The sequence below is a fragment of the Nothobranchius furzeri genome, chromosome 6, assembly GCF_043380555.1.
Source record: "Nothobranchius furzeri strain GRZ-AD chromosome 6, NfurGRZ-RIMD1, whole genome shotgun sequence".
In the NCBI taxonomy this organism is placed as follows: domain Eukaryota; kingdom Metazoa; phylum Chordata; class Actinopteri; order Cyprinodontiformes; family Nothobranchiidae; genus Nothobranchius; species Nothobranchius furzeri.
The window spans coordinates 71498689-71520075 of NC_091746.1; the positions used below are offsets into that span (position 1 = coordinate 71498689).

Sequence of the window (21387 nt, forward strand, 5' to 3'; positions counted from 1 at the left end):
TGGTCCAGTATCAAACGCTGCACTGAGATCGAGCCTCACTAAAACAGATGTTTTGCCTGGATCTGTATTATTATGGCTACAGATTATTACTTTCATCAACGCAGTCTCTGAGTGTTGTCTAAAGCCTGACTGAAAGCCATCCAGGTTGTTCAGCTGGGTCATAACTGCTTTTTCAGTAACATTCCCAAGGAAAGGTCAAAGGTATGAAAGCATGAAATATTAAATATAATAGGAAATTGAGAAAACAACAATATTTCATTAATGTTGATAAAACTACAATCTCTTTTTACGATTTAATTCCATAAGAGTAATAAAGAAATAAAACCAGCCCTCGCCACCTGGGGGCAGTGAGCTCGTTTCTGATCAAGGTACTGATCCTGATGCTCCGTCTGGTTGTCTGACGGGACCGTATATATGTCGATGGATGGGACGGATATGGATTCATTTTAAGCAGTTCATGAAGGAATTCTGGTCTCTGAGGAGGATTCTGAAAAACATCAGTTCAGCCCAGAAACACTAATCATACAGGAGATTTCCAGCACCCTTCTGGGAGTGATTGTTCCGTAGGTTGATGATAACATCCAGCAGTTTGAATGTTTTCATAAATTAACTCATTTTTGTCATAAACGAGGTTCCTGACAGTCAAAGCAAAGCTCCGACTGGTGAGTTTTCTTTTTCTGAGGTGTCACAAATGTTAGAGTCTGTATTTGACTCTTTCTGGTGAAATTGGCTTCTAACAGTCTGAATCAGCTCTGGAGTGACTCAGCTTCCATACTCACACGCGGCTTCCTGTCCTCACGCTGTGATGGATCGGGGACCCGTCTCAGGTATTATCTGCCTGAGTACCTCCATCCTCCTGCCGGGTCACAGAGGACTGTCCCTGTCTGACCTGCTGCAGCTGATGGAGCTCTGTTTACCTTACAGGTCTATTCTGGTACAGACTGGTTTTAATGGACTGTGTTGTCTGTTTCAGCCGTGGTCAGCGCCATCCCAGTGCCGGCCCTGGACTCGTCTCAGTATCCTGGGATTCTCCCATCACCTTCCTGTGGTTTCACACACAACAAGTTCAGCCTGAGACCCATGCAGTTCCCCAGCCTGACGGTGGACCGAGGATACACCCCAGGTCAGCATCAGAGGCTTTTACTGCCAGATGTGCGAGAATCACAACATTAAAGAGCAAGTCACCCCCTGCCAGATTTTTACTCAACTCCCACTTCCTGTTTGAAAAATGCAACAAATGCTGTTGCCTAGCAGACCAAGAGGGCGGAGCCACTAACAAATACACACACTCATGATATTGTGACATCATAATGTACCATCTAACATCATAGTATACCTCTTAGCCAATAGCGATGGCAGATTTAAATTCAAATGCAGTGCAGAGTTTTTGCCTGACGACGGTGCATCGCTGACAGTTTTAGGCAGATTATTTAAATTTTAACTAAAGTGCCAAATTATTGACTGAACGTGTCTACAGAGCGATTAGACACTTATTTATATAGTTTATCAACAAAAAAAAGTTGATTTGAGGGTGACTTGCTCTTTAAGAAATCACTGCGGTACTTGGTGCAACAAAGGACGGTAAAAATAAGAGATTAGAAAAAATAGGAAGTAAGAATATGATCATGATAAAATAATAATATGACTGCAATACTGTATGACTGTGACTGGAACCAGGCGACTGCAGTGGGCAGCCCGAGTATTATCGTTCATGAGTCCGACAGCAGAGGGGAAGAAACTGTTCTTGTGGCGAGAGGTTCTGGTCCGAACGGATCCGAGCCTCCTGCCAGATGGGAGCAAGTCAAAAAGACTGTGTCCAGGGTGAGACGGGTCAGCTGTGATCTGACCTGCACGCCTCAATGACCGGGAGGTGTACAGGTCCTGTATGGAGGAGAGTTAGCAGCCAATGACCTTCTCAGCAGAGCGTCCAACGTGCTGCAGCTTCTTCTTGTCCCTGATGGTGGCTCCAGCATACCACACAGTGATGGAAGAGGTGAGGATGGACTGGATGACTGCGGTGTAGAACCGCCTCATCGACTGTGCTGAAAGGTTGAGTTTCTTCAGCTGCCTCAGCAGGTTCATCCTCTGCTGGGCCTTTTTATGACGGAGGTGATGGTGGGGTCAGACCCACAGCCTGAACCTGAGGTTTGGTAATCAGTAGGGATGCACCGATACCTCTTTTTTCCAAACCGATACAATACCGATACTTGGATCTGAGTACTCGCCGATGCCGATTACCGATACCGATACTTCCACCACACAAAACAATGCAATGATTTGGAAAACAGATTTTATTTTCTTCTCTGCTTTCAACAGGAAAAGACTGAGGTAGATAAAAGTAAAATATATGAATGGAAATCATCACAAAACTAAAATATTAGGTGAACAGAAATGACAAGTTACAGTGAAGCGATTTTCAAGCAACTGCATTGGTATCGGTTCCTGGTATCGGTTAACTTTTACCGATACGATACTGGTATTGGTATCAGCACCGATACCGATACCAGTATCGGTATCGGTGCTTCCCTAGTAATCAGCCAGGATCAACCTGTACAATTAATTTATTTATCAAAGTACATCATTTATTTACTAATTATTAGTACAAAAGTGTCTTCAAAATCATTGAAAATTTGTGTTTAATCCTAAATAACAGATAGGTCTGTCACCCCCCCCCCCCCCCCCCTCCTCCCCCAACCAAACAACCGGACACATGCTGTGTGTGTATATTTGTATGTGTGTGAATGTGTGTGTGTGCGTGCGGTTTGGGTTAGTGGTCCAGCATTTATACTCCTCTGTCTCTATTCGCGGTCCTCGATCCACGTTTCCTAATCTCAGTCACTTTTTTGATCCACCTTTTGAATTTCTGCTGCTCTGTGTTTACGACCCGCGTGCTGTCCCCGTCCGTTATACAGTCCAAAACCAGACTGACCCGCGTGTTGTCCCCGTCCATTATACAGTCCAAAACCAGACTGACTCGCGTGCTGTCCCCGTCCATTATACAGTCCAAAACCAGACTGACCCGCGTGCTGTCCCCGTCGATTATACGGTCCAAAACCAGACTGACCTGCGTGCTGTTCCCGTCCATTATACGGTCCAAAACCAGACTGACCTGCGTGCTGTCCCCGTCCGTTATACAGTCCAAAATCAGAACGACCCACGTGCTGTCCCCGTCCGTTATACAGTCCAAAACCAGAACGACCCGCCTGCTGTCCCCGTCCGTTATACAGTCCAAAACCAGAACGACCCGCCTGCTGTCCCCGTCCGTTATACAGTCCAAAACCAGAACGACCCGCCTGCTGTCCCCGTCCGTTATACAGTCCAAAACCAGAACGACCCGCGTGCTGTCCCCGTCCATTATACAGTCCAAAACCAGAACGACCCGCGTGCTGTCCCCGTCCGTTATACAGTCCAAAACCAGAACGACCCGCATGCTGTCCCCGTCCGTTATACAGTCCAAAACCAGAAATACCCGAGTGCTGTCCCCGTCCGTTATACAGTCCAAAACCAGAACGACCCTCGTGCTGTCCCCGTCCATTATACAGTCCAAAACCAGAACGACCCGCGTGCTGTCCCCGTCCATTATACAGTCCAAAACCAGAACGACCCGCGTGCTGTCCCCGTCCGTTATACAGTCCAAAACCAGAACGACCCGCGTGCTGTCCCCGTCCGTTATACAGTCCAAAACCAGAACGACCCGCGTGCTGTCCCCATCCGTTATACAGTCCAAAACCAGAACGACCCGCGTGCTGTCCCCGTCCGTTATACAGTCCAAAACCAAAAATACCCACGTGCTGTCCCCATCCATTATACAGTCCAAAACCAGAACGACCCGCGTGCTGTTCCCGTCCGTTATACAGTCCAAAACCAGAACGACCCGCGTGCTGTCCCCGTCCGTTATACAGTCCAAAACCAGAACGACCCGCGTGCTGTCCCCGTCCGTTATACAGTCCAAAACCAGAACGACCCGCCTGCTGTCCCCGTCCGTTATACAGTCCAAAACCAGAACGACCCGCCTGCTGTCCCCGTCCCTTATACAGTCCAAAACCAGAACGACCCGCGTGCTGTCCCCGTCCGTTATACAGTCCAAAACCAGAACGACCCGCGTGCTGTCCCCGTCCGTTATACAGTCCAAAACCAGAATGACTCGCGTGCTGTCCCCGTCCGTTATACAGTCCAAAACCAGAACGACCCGCCTGCTGTCCCCGTCCGTTATACAGTCCAAAACCAGAATGACCCGCCTGCTGTCCCCGTCCCTTATACAGTCCAAAACCAGAACGACCCGCGTGCTGTCCCTGTCCGTTATACAGTCCAAAACCAAAACGACCCGTGTGCTGTCCCCGTCCGTTATACAGTCCAAAACCAGAACGACCCGCGTGCTGTCCCCGTCCATTATACAGTCCAAAACCAGAACGACCCGCGTGCTGTCCCCGTCCGTTATACAGTCCAAAACCAAAAATACCCACGTGCTGTCCCCGTCCATTATACAGTCCAAAACCAGAACGACCCGCGTGCTGTCCCCGTCCGTTATACAGTCCAAAACCAAAACGACCCGTGTGCTGTCCCCGTCCGTTATACAATCCAAAACCAGAAATACCCGCGTGCTGTCCCTGTCCGTTATACAGTCCAAAACCAAAACGACCCTCGTGCTGTCCCCGTCCATTATACAGTCCAAAACCAGAACGACCCGCCTGCTGTCCCCGTCCGTTATACAGTCCAAAACCAGAACGACCCGCCTGCTGTCCCCGTCCGTTATACAGTCCAAAACCAGAACGACCCGCGTGCTGTCCCCGTCCGTTATACAGTCCAAAACCAGAACGACCCGCGTGCTGTCCCCGTCCGTTATACAGTCCAAAACCAGAACGACCCGCATGCTGTCCCCGTCCGTTATACAGTCCAAAACCAGAAATACCCGCGTGCTGTCCCCGTCCGTTATACAGTCCAAAACCAGAACGACCCTCGTGCTGTCCCCGTCCATTATACAGTCCAAAACCAGAACGACCCGCGTTCTGTCCCCGTCCATTATACAGTCCAAAACCAGAACGACCCGCGTGCTGTCCCCGTCCGTTATACAGTCCAAAACCAGAACGACCCGCGTGCTGTCCCCGTCCGTTATACAGTCCAAAACCAGAACGACCCGCGTGCTGTCCCCGTCCGTTATACAGTCCAAAACCAGAACGACCCGCATGCTGTCCCCGTCCGTTATACAGTCCAAAACCAGAAATACCCGCGTGCTGTCCCCGTCCGTTATACAGTCCAAAACCAGAACGACCCTCGTGCTGTCCCCGTCCATTATACAGTCCAAAACCAGAACGACCCGCGTGCTGTCCCCGTCCGTTATACAGTCCAAAACCAGAACGACCCGCGTGCTGTCCCCGTCCGTTATACAGTCCAAAACCAGAACGACCCGCGTGCTGTCCCCATCCGTTATACAGTCCAAAACCAGAACGACCCGCGTGCTGTCCCCGTCCGTTATACAGTCCAAAACCAAAAATACCCACGTGCTGTCCCCATCCATTATACAGTCTAAAACCAGAACGACCCGCGTGCTGTTCCCGTCCGTTATACAGTCCAAAACCAGAACGACCCGCGTGCTGTCCCCGTCCGTTATACAGTCCAAAACCAGAACGACCCGCGTGCTGTCCCCGTCCGTTATACAGTCCAAAACCAGAACGACCCGCCTGCTGTCCCCGTCCGTTATACAGTCCAAAACCAGAACGACCCGCCTGCTGTCCCCGTCCCTTATACAGTCCAAAACCAGAACGACCCGCGTGCTGTCCCCGTCCGTTATACAGTCCAAAACCAGAACGACCCGCGTGCTGTCCCCGTCCGTTATACAGTCCAAAACCAGAATGACTCGCGTGCTGTCCCCGTCCGTTATACAGTCCAAAACCAGAACGACCCGCCTGCTGTCCCCGTCCGTTATACAGTCCAAAACCAGAATGACCCGCCTGCTGTCCCCGTCCCTTATACAGTCCAAAACCAGAACGACCCGCGTGCTGTCCCTGTCCGTTATACAGTCCAAAACCAAAACGACCCGTGTGCTGTCCCCGTCCGTTATACAGTCCAAAACCAGAACGACCCGCGTGCTGTCCCCGTCCATTATACAGTCCAAAACCAGAACGACCCGCGTGCTGTCCCCGTCCGTTATACAGTCCAAAACCAAAAATACCCACGTGCTGTCCCCGTCCATTATACAGTCCAAAACCAGAACGACCCGCGTGCTGTCCCCGTCCGTTATACAGTCCAAAACCAAAACGACCCGTGTGCTGTCCCCGTCCGTTATACAATCCAAAACCAGAAATACCCGCGTGCTGTCCCTGTCCGTTATACAGTCCAAAACCAAAACGACCCTCGTGCTGTCCCCGTCCATTATACAGTCCAAAACCAGAACGACCCGCCTGCTGTCCCCGTCCGTTATACAGTCCAAAACCAGAACGACCCGCCTGCTGTCCCCGTCCGTTATACAGTCCAAAACCAGAACGACCCGCCTGCTGTCCCCGTCCGTTATACAGTCCAAAACCAGAACGACCCGCGTGCTGTCCCCGTCCGTTATACAGTCCAAAACCAGAACGACCCGCATGCTGTCCCCGTCCGTTATACAGTCCAAAACCAGAAATACCCGCGTGCTGTCCCCGTCCGTTATACAGTCCAAAACCAGAACGACCCTCGTGCTGTCCCCGTCCATTATACAGTCCAAAACCAGAACGACCCGCGTTCTGTCCCCGTCCATTATACAGTCCAAAACCAAAACAACCCGCGTGCTGTCCCCGTCCGTTATACAGTCCAAAACCAGAACGACCCGCGTGCTGTCCCCGTCCGTTATACAGTCCAAAACCAGAACGACCCGCATGCTGTCCCCGTCCGTTATACAGTCCAAAACCAGAACGACCCGCGTGCTGTCCCCGTCCGTTATACAGTCCAAAACCAGAACGACCCGCGTGCTGTCCCCGTCCGTTATACAGTCCAAAACCAGAACGACCCGCATGCTGTCCCCGTCCGTTATACAGTCCAAAACCAGAACGACCTGCGTGCTGTCCCCGTCCGTTATACAGTCCAAAACCAGAACGACCTGCGTGCTGTCCCCGTCCGTTATACAGTCCAAAACCAGAACGACCCGCGTGCTGTCCCCGTCCGTTATACAGTCCAAAACCAGAACGACCCGCGTGCTGTCCCAGTCCATTATACAGTCCAAAACCAGAACGAACCGCGTGCTGTCCCCGTCGTTATACAGTCCAAAACCAGAACGACCCGCGTGCTGTCCCCGTCGTTATACAGTCCAAAACCAGAACGACCCGCGTGCTGTCCCCGTCCGTTATACAGTCCAAAACCAGAAATACCCGCGTGCTGTCCCCGTCCGTTATACAGTCCCAAACCAGAACGACCTTTGTGCTGTCCCCGTCCATTATACAGTCCAAAACCAGAACGACCCGCGTGCTGTGCCCGTCCATTATACAGTCCAAAACCAGAATGACCCGTGTACTGTCCCCGTCCATTATACAGTCCTAAACCAGAATGACCCGTGTGCTGTCCCCGTCCATTATACAGTCCAAAACCAGAACGACCCGCGTGCTGTCCCCGTCCGTTATACAGTCCAAAACCAGAACGACCCTCGTGCTGTCCCCGTCCGTTATACAGTCCAAAACCAGAAATACCCGCGTGCTGTCCCCGTCCGTTATACAGTCCAAAACCAGAACGACCCTTGTGCTGTCCCCGTCCATTATACAGTCCAAAACCAGAACGACCCGCGTGCTGTCCCCGTCCATTATACAGTCCAAAACCAGAACGACCCGCGTGCTGTCCCCGTCCGTTATACAGTCCAAAACCAGAACGACCCGCGTGCTGTCCCCGTCCATTATACAGTCCAAAACCACAACGACCCGCGTGCTGTCCCCGTCCGTTATACAGTCCAAAACCAAAAATACCCACGTGCTGTCCCCGTCCATTATACAGTCCAAAATCAGAACGACCCGCGTGCTGTCCCCGTCCGTTATACAGTCCAAAACCAGAACGACCCGCGTGCTGTCCCCGTCCGTTATACAGTCCAAAACCAGAACGACCCGTGTGCTGTCCCCGTCCGTTATACAGTCCAAAACCAGAACGACCCGCCTGCTGTCCCCGTCCATTATACAGTCCAAAACCAGAACGACCCGCCTGCTGTCCCCGTCCCTTATACAGTCCAAAACCAGAACGACCCGCGTGCTGTCCCCGTCCGTTATACAGTCCAAAACCAGAACGACCCGCGTGCTGTCCCCGTCCATTATACAGTCCAAAACCAGAACAACCCGCGTGCTGTCCCCGTCCGTTATACAGTCCAAAACCAGAAATACCCGCGTGCTGTCCCTGTCCGTTATACAGTCCAAAACCAGAACGACCCTCGTGCTGTCCCCGTCCATTATACAGTCCAAAACCAGAACGACCCGCCTGCTGTCCCCGTCCATTATACAGTCCAAAACCAGAATGACCCGTGTGCCTTCCCCGTCCCTTATACAGTCCAAAACCAGAACGACCCGCGTGCTGTCCCCGTCTGTTATACAGTCCAAAACCAGAACGACCCGCGTGCTGTCCCCGTCCGTTATACAGTCCAAAACCAGAACGACCCGCGTGCTGTCCCCGTCCGTTATACAGTCCAAAACCAGAACGACCCGCGTGCTGTCCCCGTCCGTTATACAGTCCAAAACCAGAACGACCCGCCTGCTGTCCCCGTCCGTTATACAGTCCAAAACCAGAACGACCAGCCTGCTATCCCCGTCCGTTATACATTCCAAAACCAGAACGACCCACCTGCTGTCCCCGTCCGTTATACAGTCCAAAACCAGAACGACCCGCGTGCTGTCCCCGTCCGTTATACAGTCCAAAACCAGAACGACCCGCGTGCTGTCCCCGTCCGTTATACAGTCCAAAACCAGAACGACCCGCATGCTGTCCCTGTCCGTTATACAGTCCAAAACCAGAACGACCCTCGTGCTGTCCCCGTCCATTATACAGTCCAAAACCAGAACGACCCGCGTGCTGTCCCCGTCTGTTATACAGTCCAAAACCAGAACGACCCGCCTGCTGTCCCCGTCCGTTATACAGTCCAAAACCAGAACGACCAGCCTGCTGTCCCCGTCCTTTATACAGTCCAAAACCAGAACGACCAGCCTGCTATCCCCGTCCGTTATACATTCCAAAACCAGAACGACCCGCGTGCTGTCCCCGTCCGTTATACAGTCCAAAACCAGAACGACCCGCCTGCTGTCCCCGTCCGTTATACAGTCCAAAACCAGAACGACCAGCCTGCTATCCCCGTCCGTTATACATTCCAAAACCAGAACGACCCACCTGCTGTCCCCGTCCGTTATACAGTCCAAAACCAGAACGACCCGCGTGCTGTCCCCGTCCGTTATACAGTCCAAAACCAGAACGACCCGCGTGCTGTCCCCGTCCGTTATACAGTCCAAAACCAGAACGACCCGCATGCTGTCCCCGTCCGTTATACAGTCCAAAACCAGAAATACCCGCGTGCTGTCCCCGTCCGTTATACAGTCCAAAACCAGAACGACCCGCCTGCTGTCCCCGTCCGTTATACAGTCCAAAACCAGAACGACCCGCGTGCTGTCCCCGTCCATTATACAGTCCAAAACCAGAACGACCCGCGTGCTGTCCCCGTCCGTTATACAGTCCAAAACCAAAAATACCCACGTGCTGTCCCCGTCCATTATACAGTCCAAAACCGGAACGACCCGCGTGCTGTTCCCGTCCGTTATACAGTCCAAAACCAGAACGACCCGCGTGCTGTCCCTGTCCGTTATACAGTCCAAAACCAGAACGACCCGCCTGCTGTCCCCGTCCGTTATACAGTCCAAAACCAGAACGGCCCGCCTGCTGTCCCCTTCCCTTATACAGTCCAAAACCAGAACGACCCGCGTGCTGTCCCCGTCCGTTATACAGTCCAAAACCAAAATGACCCGCGTGCTGTCCCCGTCCGTTATACAGTCCAAAACCAGAACGACCCGCGTGCTGTCCCCGTCCATTATACAGTCCAAAACCAGAACGACCCGCGTGCTGTCCCCGTCCGTTATACATTCCAAAACCAAAAATACCCACGTGCTGTCCCCGTCCATTATACAGTCCAAAACCAGAACGACCCGCGTGCTGTTCCCGTCCGTTATACAGTCCAAAACCAGAACGACCCGCGTGCTGTCCCCGTCCGTTATACAGTCCAAAACCACAACAACCCGCGTGCTGTCCCCGTCCGTTATACAGTCCAAAACAAGAACGACCCGCCTGCTGTCCCCGTCCGTTATACAGTCCAAAACCAGAACGACCCGCCTGCTGTCCCCGTCCCTTATACAGTCCAAAACCAGAACGACCCGCGTGCTGTCCCCGTCCGTTATACAGTCCAAAACCAGAACGACCCGCGTGCTGTCCCCGTCCGTTATACAGTCCAAAACCAGAACGACCCGCCTGCTGTCCCCGTCCCTTATACAGTCCAAAACCAGAACGACCCGCGTGCTGTCCCTGTCCGTTATACAGTCCAAAACCAAAACGACCCGTGTGCTGTCCCCGTCCGTTATACAGTCCAAAACCAGAACGACCCGCGTGCTGTCCCCGTCCATTATACAGTCCAAAACCAGAATGACCCGCGTGCTGTCCCCGTCCGTTATACAGTCCAAAACCAGAACGACCCGCGTGCTGTCCCCGTCCGTTATACAGTCCAAAACCAAAACGACCCGTGTGCTGTCCCCGTCCGTTATACAGTCCAAAACCAGAACGACCCGCGTGCTGTCCCCGTCCATTATACAGTCCAAAACCAGAACGACCCGCCTGCTGTCCCCGTCCGTTATACAGTCCAAAACCAAAAATACCCACGTGCTGTCCCCGTCCATTATACAGTCCAAAACCAGAACGACCCGCGTGCTGTTCCCGTCCGTTATACAGTCCAAAACCAGAACGACCCGCGTGCTGTCCCCGTCCGTTATACAGTGCAAAACCAGAAATACCCGCGTGCTGTCCCTGTCCGTTATACAGTCCAAAACCAAAACGACCCTCGTGCTGTCCCCGTCCATTATACAGTCCAAAACCAGAACGACCCGCGTGCTGTCCCCGTCCGTTATACAGTCCAAAACCAGAACGACCCGCGTGCTGTCCCCGTCCGTTATACAGTCCAAAACCAGAACGACCCGCATGCTGTCCCCGTCCGTTATACAGTCCAAAACCAGAACGACCCGCGTGCTGTCCCCGTCCGTTATACAGTCCAAAACCAGAACGACCCGCGTGCTGTCCCCGTCCGTTATACAGTCCACAACCAGAACGACCCGCGTGCTGTCCCCGTCCGTTATACAGTCCAAAACCAGAACGACCCGCATGCTGTCCCCGTCCGTTATACAGTCCAAAACCAGAACGACCCGCGTGCTGTCCCCGTCCGTTATACAGTCCAAAACCAGAACGACCCGCGTGCTGTCCCCGTCCGTTATACAGTCCAAAACCAGAACGACCCGCGTGCTGTCCCCGTCCGTTATACAGTCCAAAACCAGAACGACCCGCGTGCTGTCCCAGTCCGTTATACAGTCCAAAACCAGAACGACCCGCGTGCTGTCCCCGTCGTTATACAGTCCAAAACCAGAACGACCCGCGTGCTGTCCCCGTCGTTATACAGTCCAAAACCAGAACGACCCGCGTGCTGTCCCCGTCCGTTATACAGTCCAAAACCAGAAATACCCGCGTGCTGTTCCCGTCCATTATACAGTCCCAAACCAGAACGACCCTCGTGCTGTCCCCGTCCATTATACAGTCCAAAACCAGAACGACCCGCGTGCTGTGCCCGTCCATTATACAGTCCAAAACCAGAACGACCCGCGTACTGTCCCCGTCCATTATACAGTCCAAAACCAGAACGACCCGCGTGCTGTCCCCGTCCATTATACAGTCCAAAACCAGAACGACCCGCGTGCTGTCCCCGTCCGTTATACAGTCCAAAACCAGAACGACCCTCGTGCTGTCCCCGTCCGTTATACAGTCCAAAACCAGAACGACCCTCGTGCTGTCCCCGTCCGTTATACAGTCCAAAACCAGAAATACCCGCGTGCTGTCCCCGTCCATTATACAGTCCAAAACCAGTACGACCCGCGTGCTGTCCCCGTCCATTATACGGTCCAAAACCAGAACGACCCGCGTGCTGTCCCCGTCCGTTATACAGTCCAAAACGAGAACGACCCGCGTGCTGTGCCCGTCCGTTATACAGTCCAAAACCAAAAATACCCACGTGCTGTCCCCGTCCATTATACAGTCCAAAATCAGAACGACCCGCGTGCTGTCCCCGTCCGTTATACAGTCAAAAACCAGAACGACCCGCGTGCTGTCCCCGTCCGTTATACAGTCCAAAACCAGAACGACCCGCGTGCTGTCCCCGTCCGTTATACAGTCCAAAACCAGAACGACCCGCCTGCTGTCCCCGTCCGTTATACAGTCCAAAACCAGAACGACCCGCCTGCTGTCCCCGTCCCTTATACAGTCCAAAACCAGAACGACCCGCGTGCTGTCCCCGTCTGTTATACAGTCCAAAACCAGAACGACCCGCGTGCTGTCCCCGTCCATTAATCAGTCCAAAACCAGAACGACCCGCGTGCTGTCCCCGTCCGTTATACAGTCCAAAACCAGAAATACCCGCGTGCTGTCCCTGTCCGTTATACAGTCCAAAACCAGAACGACCCTCGTGCTGTCCCCGTCCATTATACAGTCCAAAACCAGAACGACCCGCCTGCTGTCCCCGTCCATTATACAGTCCAAAACCAGAACGACCCGTGTGCCTTCCCCGTCCCTTATACAGTCCAAAACCAGAACGACCCGCGTGCTGTCCCCGTCCGTTATACAGTACAAAACCAGAACGACCCGCGTGCTGTCCACGTCCGTTATACAGTCCAAAACCAGAACGACCCGCGTGCTGTCCCCGTCCATTAATCAGTCCAAAACCAGAACGACCCGCGTGCTGTCCCCGTCCGTTATACAGTCCAAAACCAGAAATACCCGCGTGATGTCCCTGTCCGTTATACAGTCCAAAACCAGAACGACCCTCGTGCTGTCCCCGTCCATTATACAGTCCAAAACCAGAACGACCCGCCTGCTGTCCCCGTCCATTATACAGTCCAAAACCAGAACGACCCGTGTGCCTTCCCCGTCCCTTATACAGTCCAAAACCAGAACGACCCGCGTGCTGTCCCCGTCCGTTATACAGTACAAAACCAGAACGACCCGCGTGCTGTCCACGTCCGTTATACAGTCCAAAACCAGAACGACCCGCGTGCTGTCCCCGTCCGTTATACAGTCCAAAACCAGAACGACCCACGTGCTGTCCCCGTCCGTTATACAGTCCAAAACCAGAACGACCCGCGTGCTGTCCCCATCCGTTATACAGTCCAAAACCAGAACGACCCGCGTGCTGTCCCCGTCCGTTATACAGTCCAAAACCAGAACGACCCGCGTGCTGTCCCAGTCCATTATACAGTCCAAAACCAGAACGACCCGCGTGCTGTCCCAGTCCATTATATAGTCCAAAACCAGAACGACCCGCGTGCTGTCCCCGTCGTTATACAGTCCAAAACCAGAAATACCCGCGTGCTGTCCCCGTCCGTTATACAGTCCAAAACCAGAAATACCCGCGTGCTGTCCCCGTCCGTTAAACAGTCCCAAACCAGAACGACCCTCGTGCTGTCCCCGTCCATTATACAGTCCAAAACCAGAACGACCCGCGTGCTGTCCCCGTCCATTATACAGTCCAAAACCAGAACGACCCGTGTGCTGTCCCCGTCCATTATACAGTCCAAAACCAGAACGACCCGCGTGCTGTCCCCGTCCATTATACAGTCCAAAACCAGAATGACCCGCGTGCTGTCCCCGTCCGTTATACAGTCCAAAACCAGAACGACCCGCGTGCTGTCCCCGTCTGTTATACAGTCCAAAACCAGAACGACCCGCCTGCTGTCCCCGTCCGTTATACAGTCCAAAACCAGAACGACTCGCCTGCTGTCCCCGTCCGTTATACAGTCCAAAACCAGAATGACCCGCGTGCTGTCCCCGTCCGTTATACAGTCCAAAACCAGAACGACCCGTGTGCTGTCCCCGTCCGTTATACAGTCCAAAACCAGAACGACCCGCGTACTGTCCCCGTCCTTTATACAGTCCAAAACCAGAAATACCCGCGTGCTGTCCCCGTCCGTTATACAGTCCAAAACCAGAACGACCCTCGTGCTGTCCCCGTCCATTATACAGTCCAAAACCAGAACGACCCGCTTGCTGTCCCTGTCCATTATACAGTCCAAAACCAGAACGACCCGCGTGCTGTCCCCGTCCGTTATACAGTCCAAAACCAGAACGACCCGCGTGCTGTCCCCGTCCGTTATACAGTCCAAAACCAGAACGACCCGCGTGCTGTCCCCGTCCGTTATACAGTCCAAAACCAGAATGACCCGCGTGCTGTCCCCGTCCGTTATACAGTCCAAAACCAGAACGACCCGCGTGCTGTCCCCGTCCGTTATACAGTCCAAAACCAGAAAGACCCGCGTGCTGTCCCCGTCCGTTATACAGTCCAAAACCGGAACAACCCGCGTGCTGTCCCCGTCCGTTATACAGTCCAAAACCAGAACGACCCGCGTGCTGTCCTCGTCCGTTATACAGTCCAAAACCAGAACGACCCGTGTGCTGTCCCAGTCCATTATACAGTCCAAAACCAGAACGACCCGCGTGCTGTCCCCGTCGTTATACAGTCCAAAACCAGAACGACCCGCGTGCTGTCCCCGTCCGTTATACAGTCCAAAACCAGAACGACCCGAGTGCTGTCCCCGCCCGTTATACAGTCCAAAACCAGAACGACCCGCGTGCTGTCCCCGTCCGTTATACAGTCCAAAACCAGAACGACCCGCGTGCTGTCCCCGTCCGTTATACAGTCCAAAACCAGAAATACCCGCGTGCTGTCCCTGTCCGTTATACAGTCCAAAACCAGAACGACCCTCGTGCTGTCCCCGTCCATTATACAGTCCAAAACCAGAACGACCCGCACACTGTCCCCGTCCATTATACAGTCCAAAACCAGAACGACCCGCGTGCTGTCCCCGTCCCTTATACAGTCCAAAACCAGAACGACCCGCGTGCTGTCCCCGTCCGTTATACAGTCCAAAACCAGAACGACCCGCGTGCTGTCCCCTTCCGTTATACAGTCCAAAACCAGAATGACCCGCCTGTTGTCCCCGTCCGTTATGCAGTCCAAAACCAGAACGACCCGCGTGCTGTCCCCGTCCGTTATACAGTCCAAAACCAGAACGACCCTCGTGCTGTCCCCGTCCATTATACAGTCCAAAACCAGAACGACCCGCATGCTGTCCCCGTCCATTATACAGTCCAAAACCAGAACGACCCTCGTGCTGTCCTTGTCCATTATACAGTCCAAAACCAGAACGACCCGCGTGCTGTCCCCGTCCGTTATACAGTCCAAAACCAGAACGACCCGCGTGCTGTCCCCGTCCGTTATACAGTCCAAAACCAGAAATACCCGCGTGCTGTCCCTGTCCGTTATACAGTCCAAAACCAGAACGACCCTCGTGCTGTCCCCGTCCATTATACAGTCCAAAACCAGAACGACCCGCGTGCTGTCCCCGTCGTTATACAGTCCAAAACCAGAAATACCCGCGTGCTGTCCCCGTCCGTTATACAGTCCAAAACCAGAAATACCCGCGTGCTGTCCCCGTCCGTTAAACAGTCCCAAACCAGAACGACCCTCGTGCTGTCCCCGTCCATTATACAGTCCAAAACCAGAACGACCCGCGTGCTGTCCCCGTCCATTATACAGTCCAAAACCAGAACGACCCGTGTGCTGTCCCCGTCCATTATACAGTCCAAAACCAGAACGACCCGCGTGCTGTCCCCGTCCATTATACAGTCCAAAACCAGAACGACCCGCGTGCTGTCCCCGTCCGTTATACAGTCCAAAACCAGAACGACCCGCGTGCTGTCCCCGTCCGTTATACAGTCCAAAACCAGAACGACCCGCCTGCTGTCCCCGTCCGTTATACAGTCCAAAACCAGAACGACTCGCCTGCTGTCCCCGTCCGTTATACAGTCCAAAACCAGAATGACCCGCGTGCTGTCCCCGTCCGTTATACAGTCCAAAACCAGAACGACCCGTGTGCTGTCCCCGTCCGTTATACAGTCCAAAACCAGAACGACCCGCGTACTGTCCCCGTCCTTTATACAGTCCAAAACCAGAAATACCCGCGTGCTGTCCCCGTCCGTTATACAGTCCAAAACCAGAACGACCCTCGTGCTGTCCCCGTCCATTATACAGTCCAAAACCAGAACGACCCGCTTGCTGTCCCTGTCCATTATACAGTCCAAAACCAGAACGACCCGCGTGATGTCCCCGTCCGTTATACAGTCCAAAACCAGAACGACCCGCGTGCTGTCCCCGTCCGTTATACAGTCCAAAACCAGAACGACCCGCGTGCTGTCCCCGTCCGTTATACAGTCCAAAACCAGAATGACCCGCGTGCTGTCCCCGTCCGTTATACAGTCCAAAACCAGAACGACCCGCGTGCTGTCCCCGTCCGTTATACAGTCCAAAACCAGAAAGACCCGCGTGCTGTCCCCGTCCGTTATACAGTCCAAAACCGGAACAACCCGCGTGCTGTCCCCGTCCGTTATACAGTCCAAAACCAGAACGACCCGCGTGCTGTCCTCGTCCGTTATACAGTCCAAAACCAGAACGACCCGTGTGCTGTCCCAGTCCATTATACAGTCCAAAACCAGAACGACCCGCGTGCTGTCCCCGTCGTTATACAGTCCAAAACCAGAACGACCCGCGTGCTGTCCCCGTCCGTTATACAGTCCAAAACCAGAACGACCCGAGTGCTGTCCCCGCCCGTTATACAGTCCAAAACCAGAACGACCCGCGTGCTGTCCCCGTCCGTTATACAGTCCAAAACCAGAACGACCCGCGTGCTGTCCCCGTCCGTTATACAGTCCAAAACCAGAAATACCCGCGTGCTGTCCCTGTCCGTTATACAGTCCAAAACCAGAACGACCCTCGTGCTGTCCCCGTCCATTATACAGTCCAAAACCAGAACGACCCGCACACTGTCCCCGTCCATTATACAGTCCAAAACCAGAACGACCCGCGTGCTGTCCCCGTCCCTTATACAGTCCAAAACCAGAACGACCCGCGTGCTGTCCCCGTCCGTTATACAGTCCAAAACCAGAACGACCCGCGTGCTGTCCCCTTCCGTTATACAGTCCAAAACCAGAATGACCCGCCTGTTGTCCCCGTCCGTTATGCAGTCCAAAACCAGAACGACCCGCGTGCTGTCCCCGTCCGTTATACAGTCCAAAACCAGAACGACCCTCGTGCTGTCCCCGTCCATTATACAGTCCAAAACCAGAACGACCCGCATGCTGTCCCCGTCCATTATACAGTCCAAAACCAGAACGACCCTCGTGCTGTCCTTGTCCATTATACAGTCCAAAACCAGAACGACCCGCGTGCTGTCCCCGTCCATTATACAGTCCAAAACCAGAACGACCCGCGTGCTGTCCCCGTCCATTATACAGTCCAAAACCAGAACGACCCGCGTGCTGTCTCCGTCCGTTATACAGTCCAAAACCAGAACGACCCGCGTGCTGTCCCCGTCCGTTATACAGTCCAAAACCAGAACGACCTGCGTGCTGTCCCCGTCCGTTATACAGTCTAAAACCAGAACGACCCGCGTGCTGTCCCCGTTAGGGCTGTAGCGAAGCCTCGACGAAGTCGACGGCTCGATTCTAAAAATTTGTCGATGTCAGATCCGGAAGTCGACGCACCGCGCCCACTTGTTGCATCCCCAGGAGTTTGTAAATAGAGGAGGAATCTGCCTGTTTTTCCTCTAGTTCGCCCTCTTCTCCGCCTTCACTAACATCTCCGCCAAATACCGAAGACCCGGAACAATGTCCGTCCACTACTAGATTATTTTCCTGTTTTGCCCGCCTTCGTCTCCCGGCAACGGACAACAACTTCCGGGGTCAGATGCGCTGCTTCGTGTCTATCGCAGATGTAGAAAGTCACCGGGAGCATTTCTCCCTTCATTAAGGAGCTTCTTTCAGACATTAGGAGAGCTGTTTTGATGGTAGCAGTCTCTCCTCCGTGCTGGTCTGTTTGCTGCTGGGTGTTTTTGGTTTATTTAAACTTGGTAACTTGAACTTGACGTTGGTAAAGCTACTGTTAGCATCTTCGCTAACAGCTTCTTGCGTTGGGATAAGCTGTTAAGTTTTGGTTTAGAGTTCATCTTTTTTGTGGTGCAGATCTCCCTTTTATTACATTTAGAGTGTTGTGGGTTTTCGGTTTAGTTTAAAATATCACCTTGAGTTTGGTTTAACCCGTAAGACCACTCGCCTCACGCACATAAGTGACCAAAACAAAGCAGCATGGAGACACTCCATCTTCTACCACCTCTCAGGCAGCAGCCTGCACTCCCAAGTTCTACACGTCACCAGAACATAACCAACCAACACAATAAACGCAGTGTTATACAAAATGGAAGGCCTGTAGTGTTTATTCTCTTACAGTAAGAATTTATCAATTTTTTTGAGGAATTTATTTGAGATTTTCTGGTTTTTGTTAATTGTGCAATAGAAAAATAATCATTAGATTAATTTTCTAAATAGTCATTAGAATAGTCGACTATTCGATAAAATAATCGTCAGAATAATCGTTTTAAAAATAATCGTTTACCCCCAGCCCTAGTCCCCGTCCGTTATACAGTCCAAAACCAGAACGACCCGAGTGCTGTCCCCGTCCGTTATACAGTCCAAAACCAGAACGATCCGCGTGCTGTCCCCGTCCGTTATACAGTCCGAAACCAGAACGACCCGCGTGCTGTCCCAGTCCGTTATACAGTCCAAAACCAGAACGACCCGCGTGCTGTCCCCGTCCGTTATACAGTCCAAAACCAGAACGACCCGCGTGCTGTCCCCGTCCGTTATACAGTCCAAAACTAGAACGACCCTCGTGCTGTCCCCGTCCATTATACAGTCCAAAACCAGAATGACCCGCATGCTGTCCCCGTCCATTATACAGTCCAAAACCAGAACGACCCGCGTGCTGTCCCCGTCCGTTATACAGTCCAAAACCAGAACGACCCGCGTGCTCTCCCCGTCCGTTATACAGTCCAAAACCAGAACAACCCGCGTGCTGTCCCCGTCCGTTATACAGTCCAAAACCAGAACGACCCGCGTGCTGTCCCCGTCCGTTATACAGTCCAAAACCAGAACGACCCGCGTGCTGTCCCCGTCCGTTATACAGTCCAAAACCAGAACGACCCGCGTGCTGTCCCCGTCCGTTATACAGTCCAAAACCAGAACGACCCGCGTGCTGTCCCCGTCCGTTATACAGTCCAAAACCAGAACGACCCGCGTGCTGTCCCCGTCCGTTATACAGTCCAAAACCAGAACGACCCGCGTGCTGTCCCCGTCCGTTATACAGTCCACAACCAGAACGACCCGTGTGCTGTCCCAGTCCATTATACAGTCCAAAACCAGAACGACCCGCGTGCTGTCCCCGTCATTATACAGTCCAAAACCAGAACGACCCGCGTGCTGTCCCCGTCCGTTATACCGTCCAAAACCAGAACGACCCGCGTGCTGTCCCCGTCCGTTATACAGTCCAAAACCAGAACGACCCGCGTGCTGTCCCCGTCCGTTATACAGTCCAAAACCAGAACGACCCGCGTGCTGTCCCCGTCCGTTATACAGTCCAAAACCAGAAATACCCGCGTGCTGTCCCTGTCCGTTATACAGTCCAAAACCAGAACGACCCTCGTGCTGTCCCCGTCCATTATACAGTCCAAAACCAGAACGACCCGCACACTGTCCCCGTCCATTATACAGTCCAAAACCAGAACGACCCGCGTGCTGTCGCCATCCCTTATACAGTCCAAAACAAGAACGACCCGCGTGCTGTCCCCGTCCGTTATACAGTCCAAAACCAGAACGACCCGCGTGCTGTCCCCGTCCGTTATACAGTCCAAAACCAGAATGACCCGCCTGCTGTCCCCGTCCGTTATACAGTCCAAAACCAGAAAGACCCGCGTGCTGTCCCCGTCCGTTATACAGTCCAAAACCAAAAATACCCACGTGCTGTCCCCGTCCATTATACAGTCCAAAACCAGAACGACCCGCGTGCTGTCCCCGTCCGTTATACAGTCCAAAACCAGAACGACCCGCGTGCTGTCCCCGTCCGTTATACAGTCCAAAACCAGAACGACCCGCATGCTGTCCCCATCCGTTATACAGTCCAAAACCAGAAATACCCGCGTGCTGTCCCCGTCCGTTATACAGTCCAAAACCAGAACGACCCTCGTTCTGTCCCCGTCCATTATACAGTCCAAAACCAGAACGACCCGCGTGCTGTCCCCGTCCATTATACAGTCCAAAACTAGAACGACCCGCGTGCTGTCCCCGTCCATTATACAGTCCAAAACCAGAACTACCCGCGTGCTGTCCCCGTCCGTTATACAGTCCAAAACCAGAACGACCCGCGTTCTGTCCCCGTCCGTTATACAGTCCAAAACCAGAATGACCCGCGTGCTGTCCCCGTCCGTTATACAGTCCAAAACAAGAACGACACGCGTGCTGTCCCCGTCCGTTATACAGTCCAAAACCAGAACGACCCACGTGCTGTCCCCGTCCGTTATACAGTCCAAAACCAGAACGACTCGCCTGCTGTCCCCGTCCATTATACAGTCCAAAACCAGAACGACCCGCGTGCTGTCCCCGTCCGTTATACAGTCCAAAACCAGAACGACCCGCGTGCTGTCCCCGTCCGTTATACAGTCCAAAACCAGAACAACCCGCGTGCTGTCCCCGTCCGTTATACAGTCCAAAACCAGAAATACCCGCGTGCTGTCCCCGTCTGTTATACAGTCCAAAACCAGAACGACCCTCGTGCTGTCCCCGTCCATTATACAGTCCAAAACCAGAACGACCCGCGTGCTGTCCCCGTCCATTATACAGTCCAAAACCAGAACGACCCGTGTGCTGTCCCCGTCCATTATACAGTCCAAAACCAGAACGACCCGCGTGCTGTCCCCGTCCATTATACAGTCCAAAACCAGAACGACCCGCGTGCTGTCCCCGTCCGTTATACAGTCCAAAACCACAACGACCCTCGTGCTGTCCCCGTCCGTTATACAATCCAAAACCAAAACAACCCGTGTGCTGTCCCCGTCCGTTATACAGTCCAAGACCAGAACGACCCGCGTGCTGTCCCCGTCCATTATACAGTCCAAAACCAGAACGACCCGCGTGCTGTCCCCGTCCGTTATACAGTCCAAAACCAAAAATACCCACGTGCTGTCCCCGTCCATTATACAGTCCAAAACCAGAACGACC

General features: G+C 53.3%; 1 protein-coding gene across 3 annotated transcripts in view; it reads left to right on the forward strand.

Moving 5' to 3' along the window:
• Positions 1–21387, forward strand: part of dcc (DCC netrin 1 receptor) — a 348912-nt gene that overhangs the window by 272326 nt on the left and 55199 nt on the right. For all 3 annotated transcript variants that reach the window (XM_070552526.1, XM_054744659.2, XM_054744660.2), the window contains exon 26: positions 974–1123. In XM_070552526.1, the coding sequence (XP_070408627.1) occupies positions 974–1123 (150 nt within the window). The remainder of the gene's footprint in view (positions 1–973; positions 1124–21387) is intronic.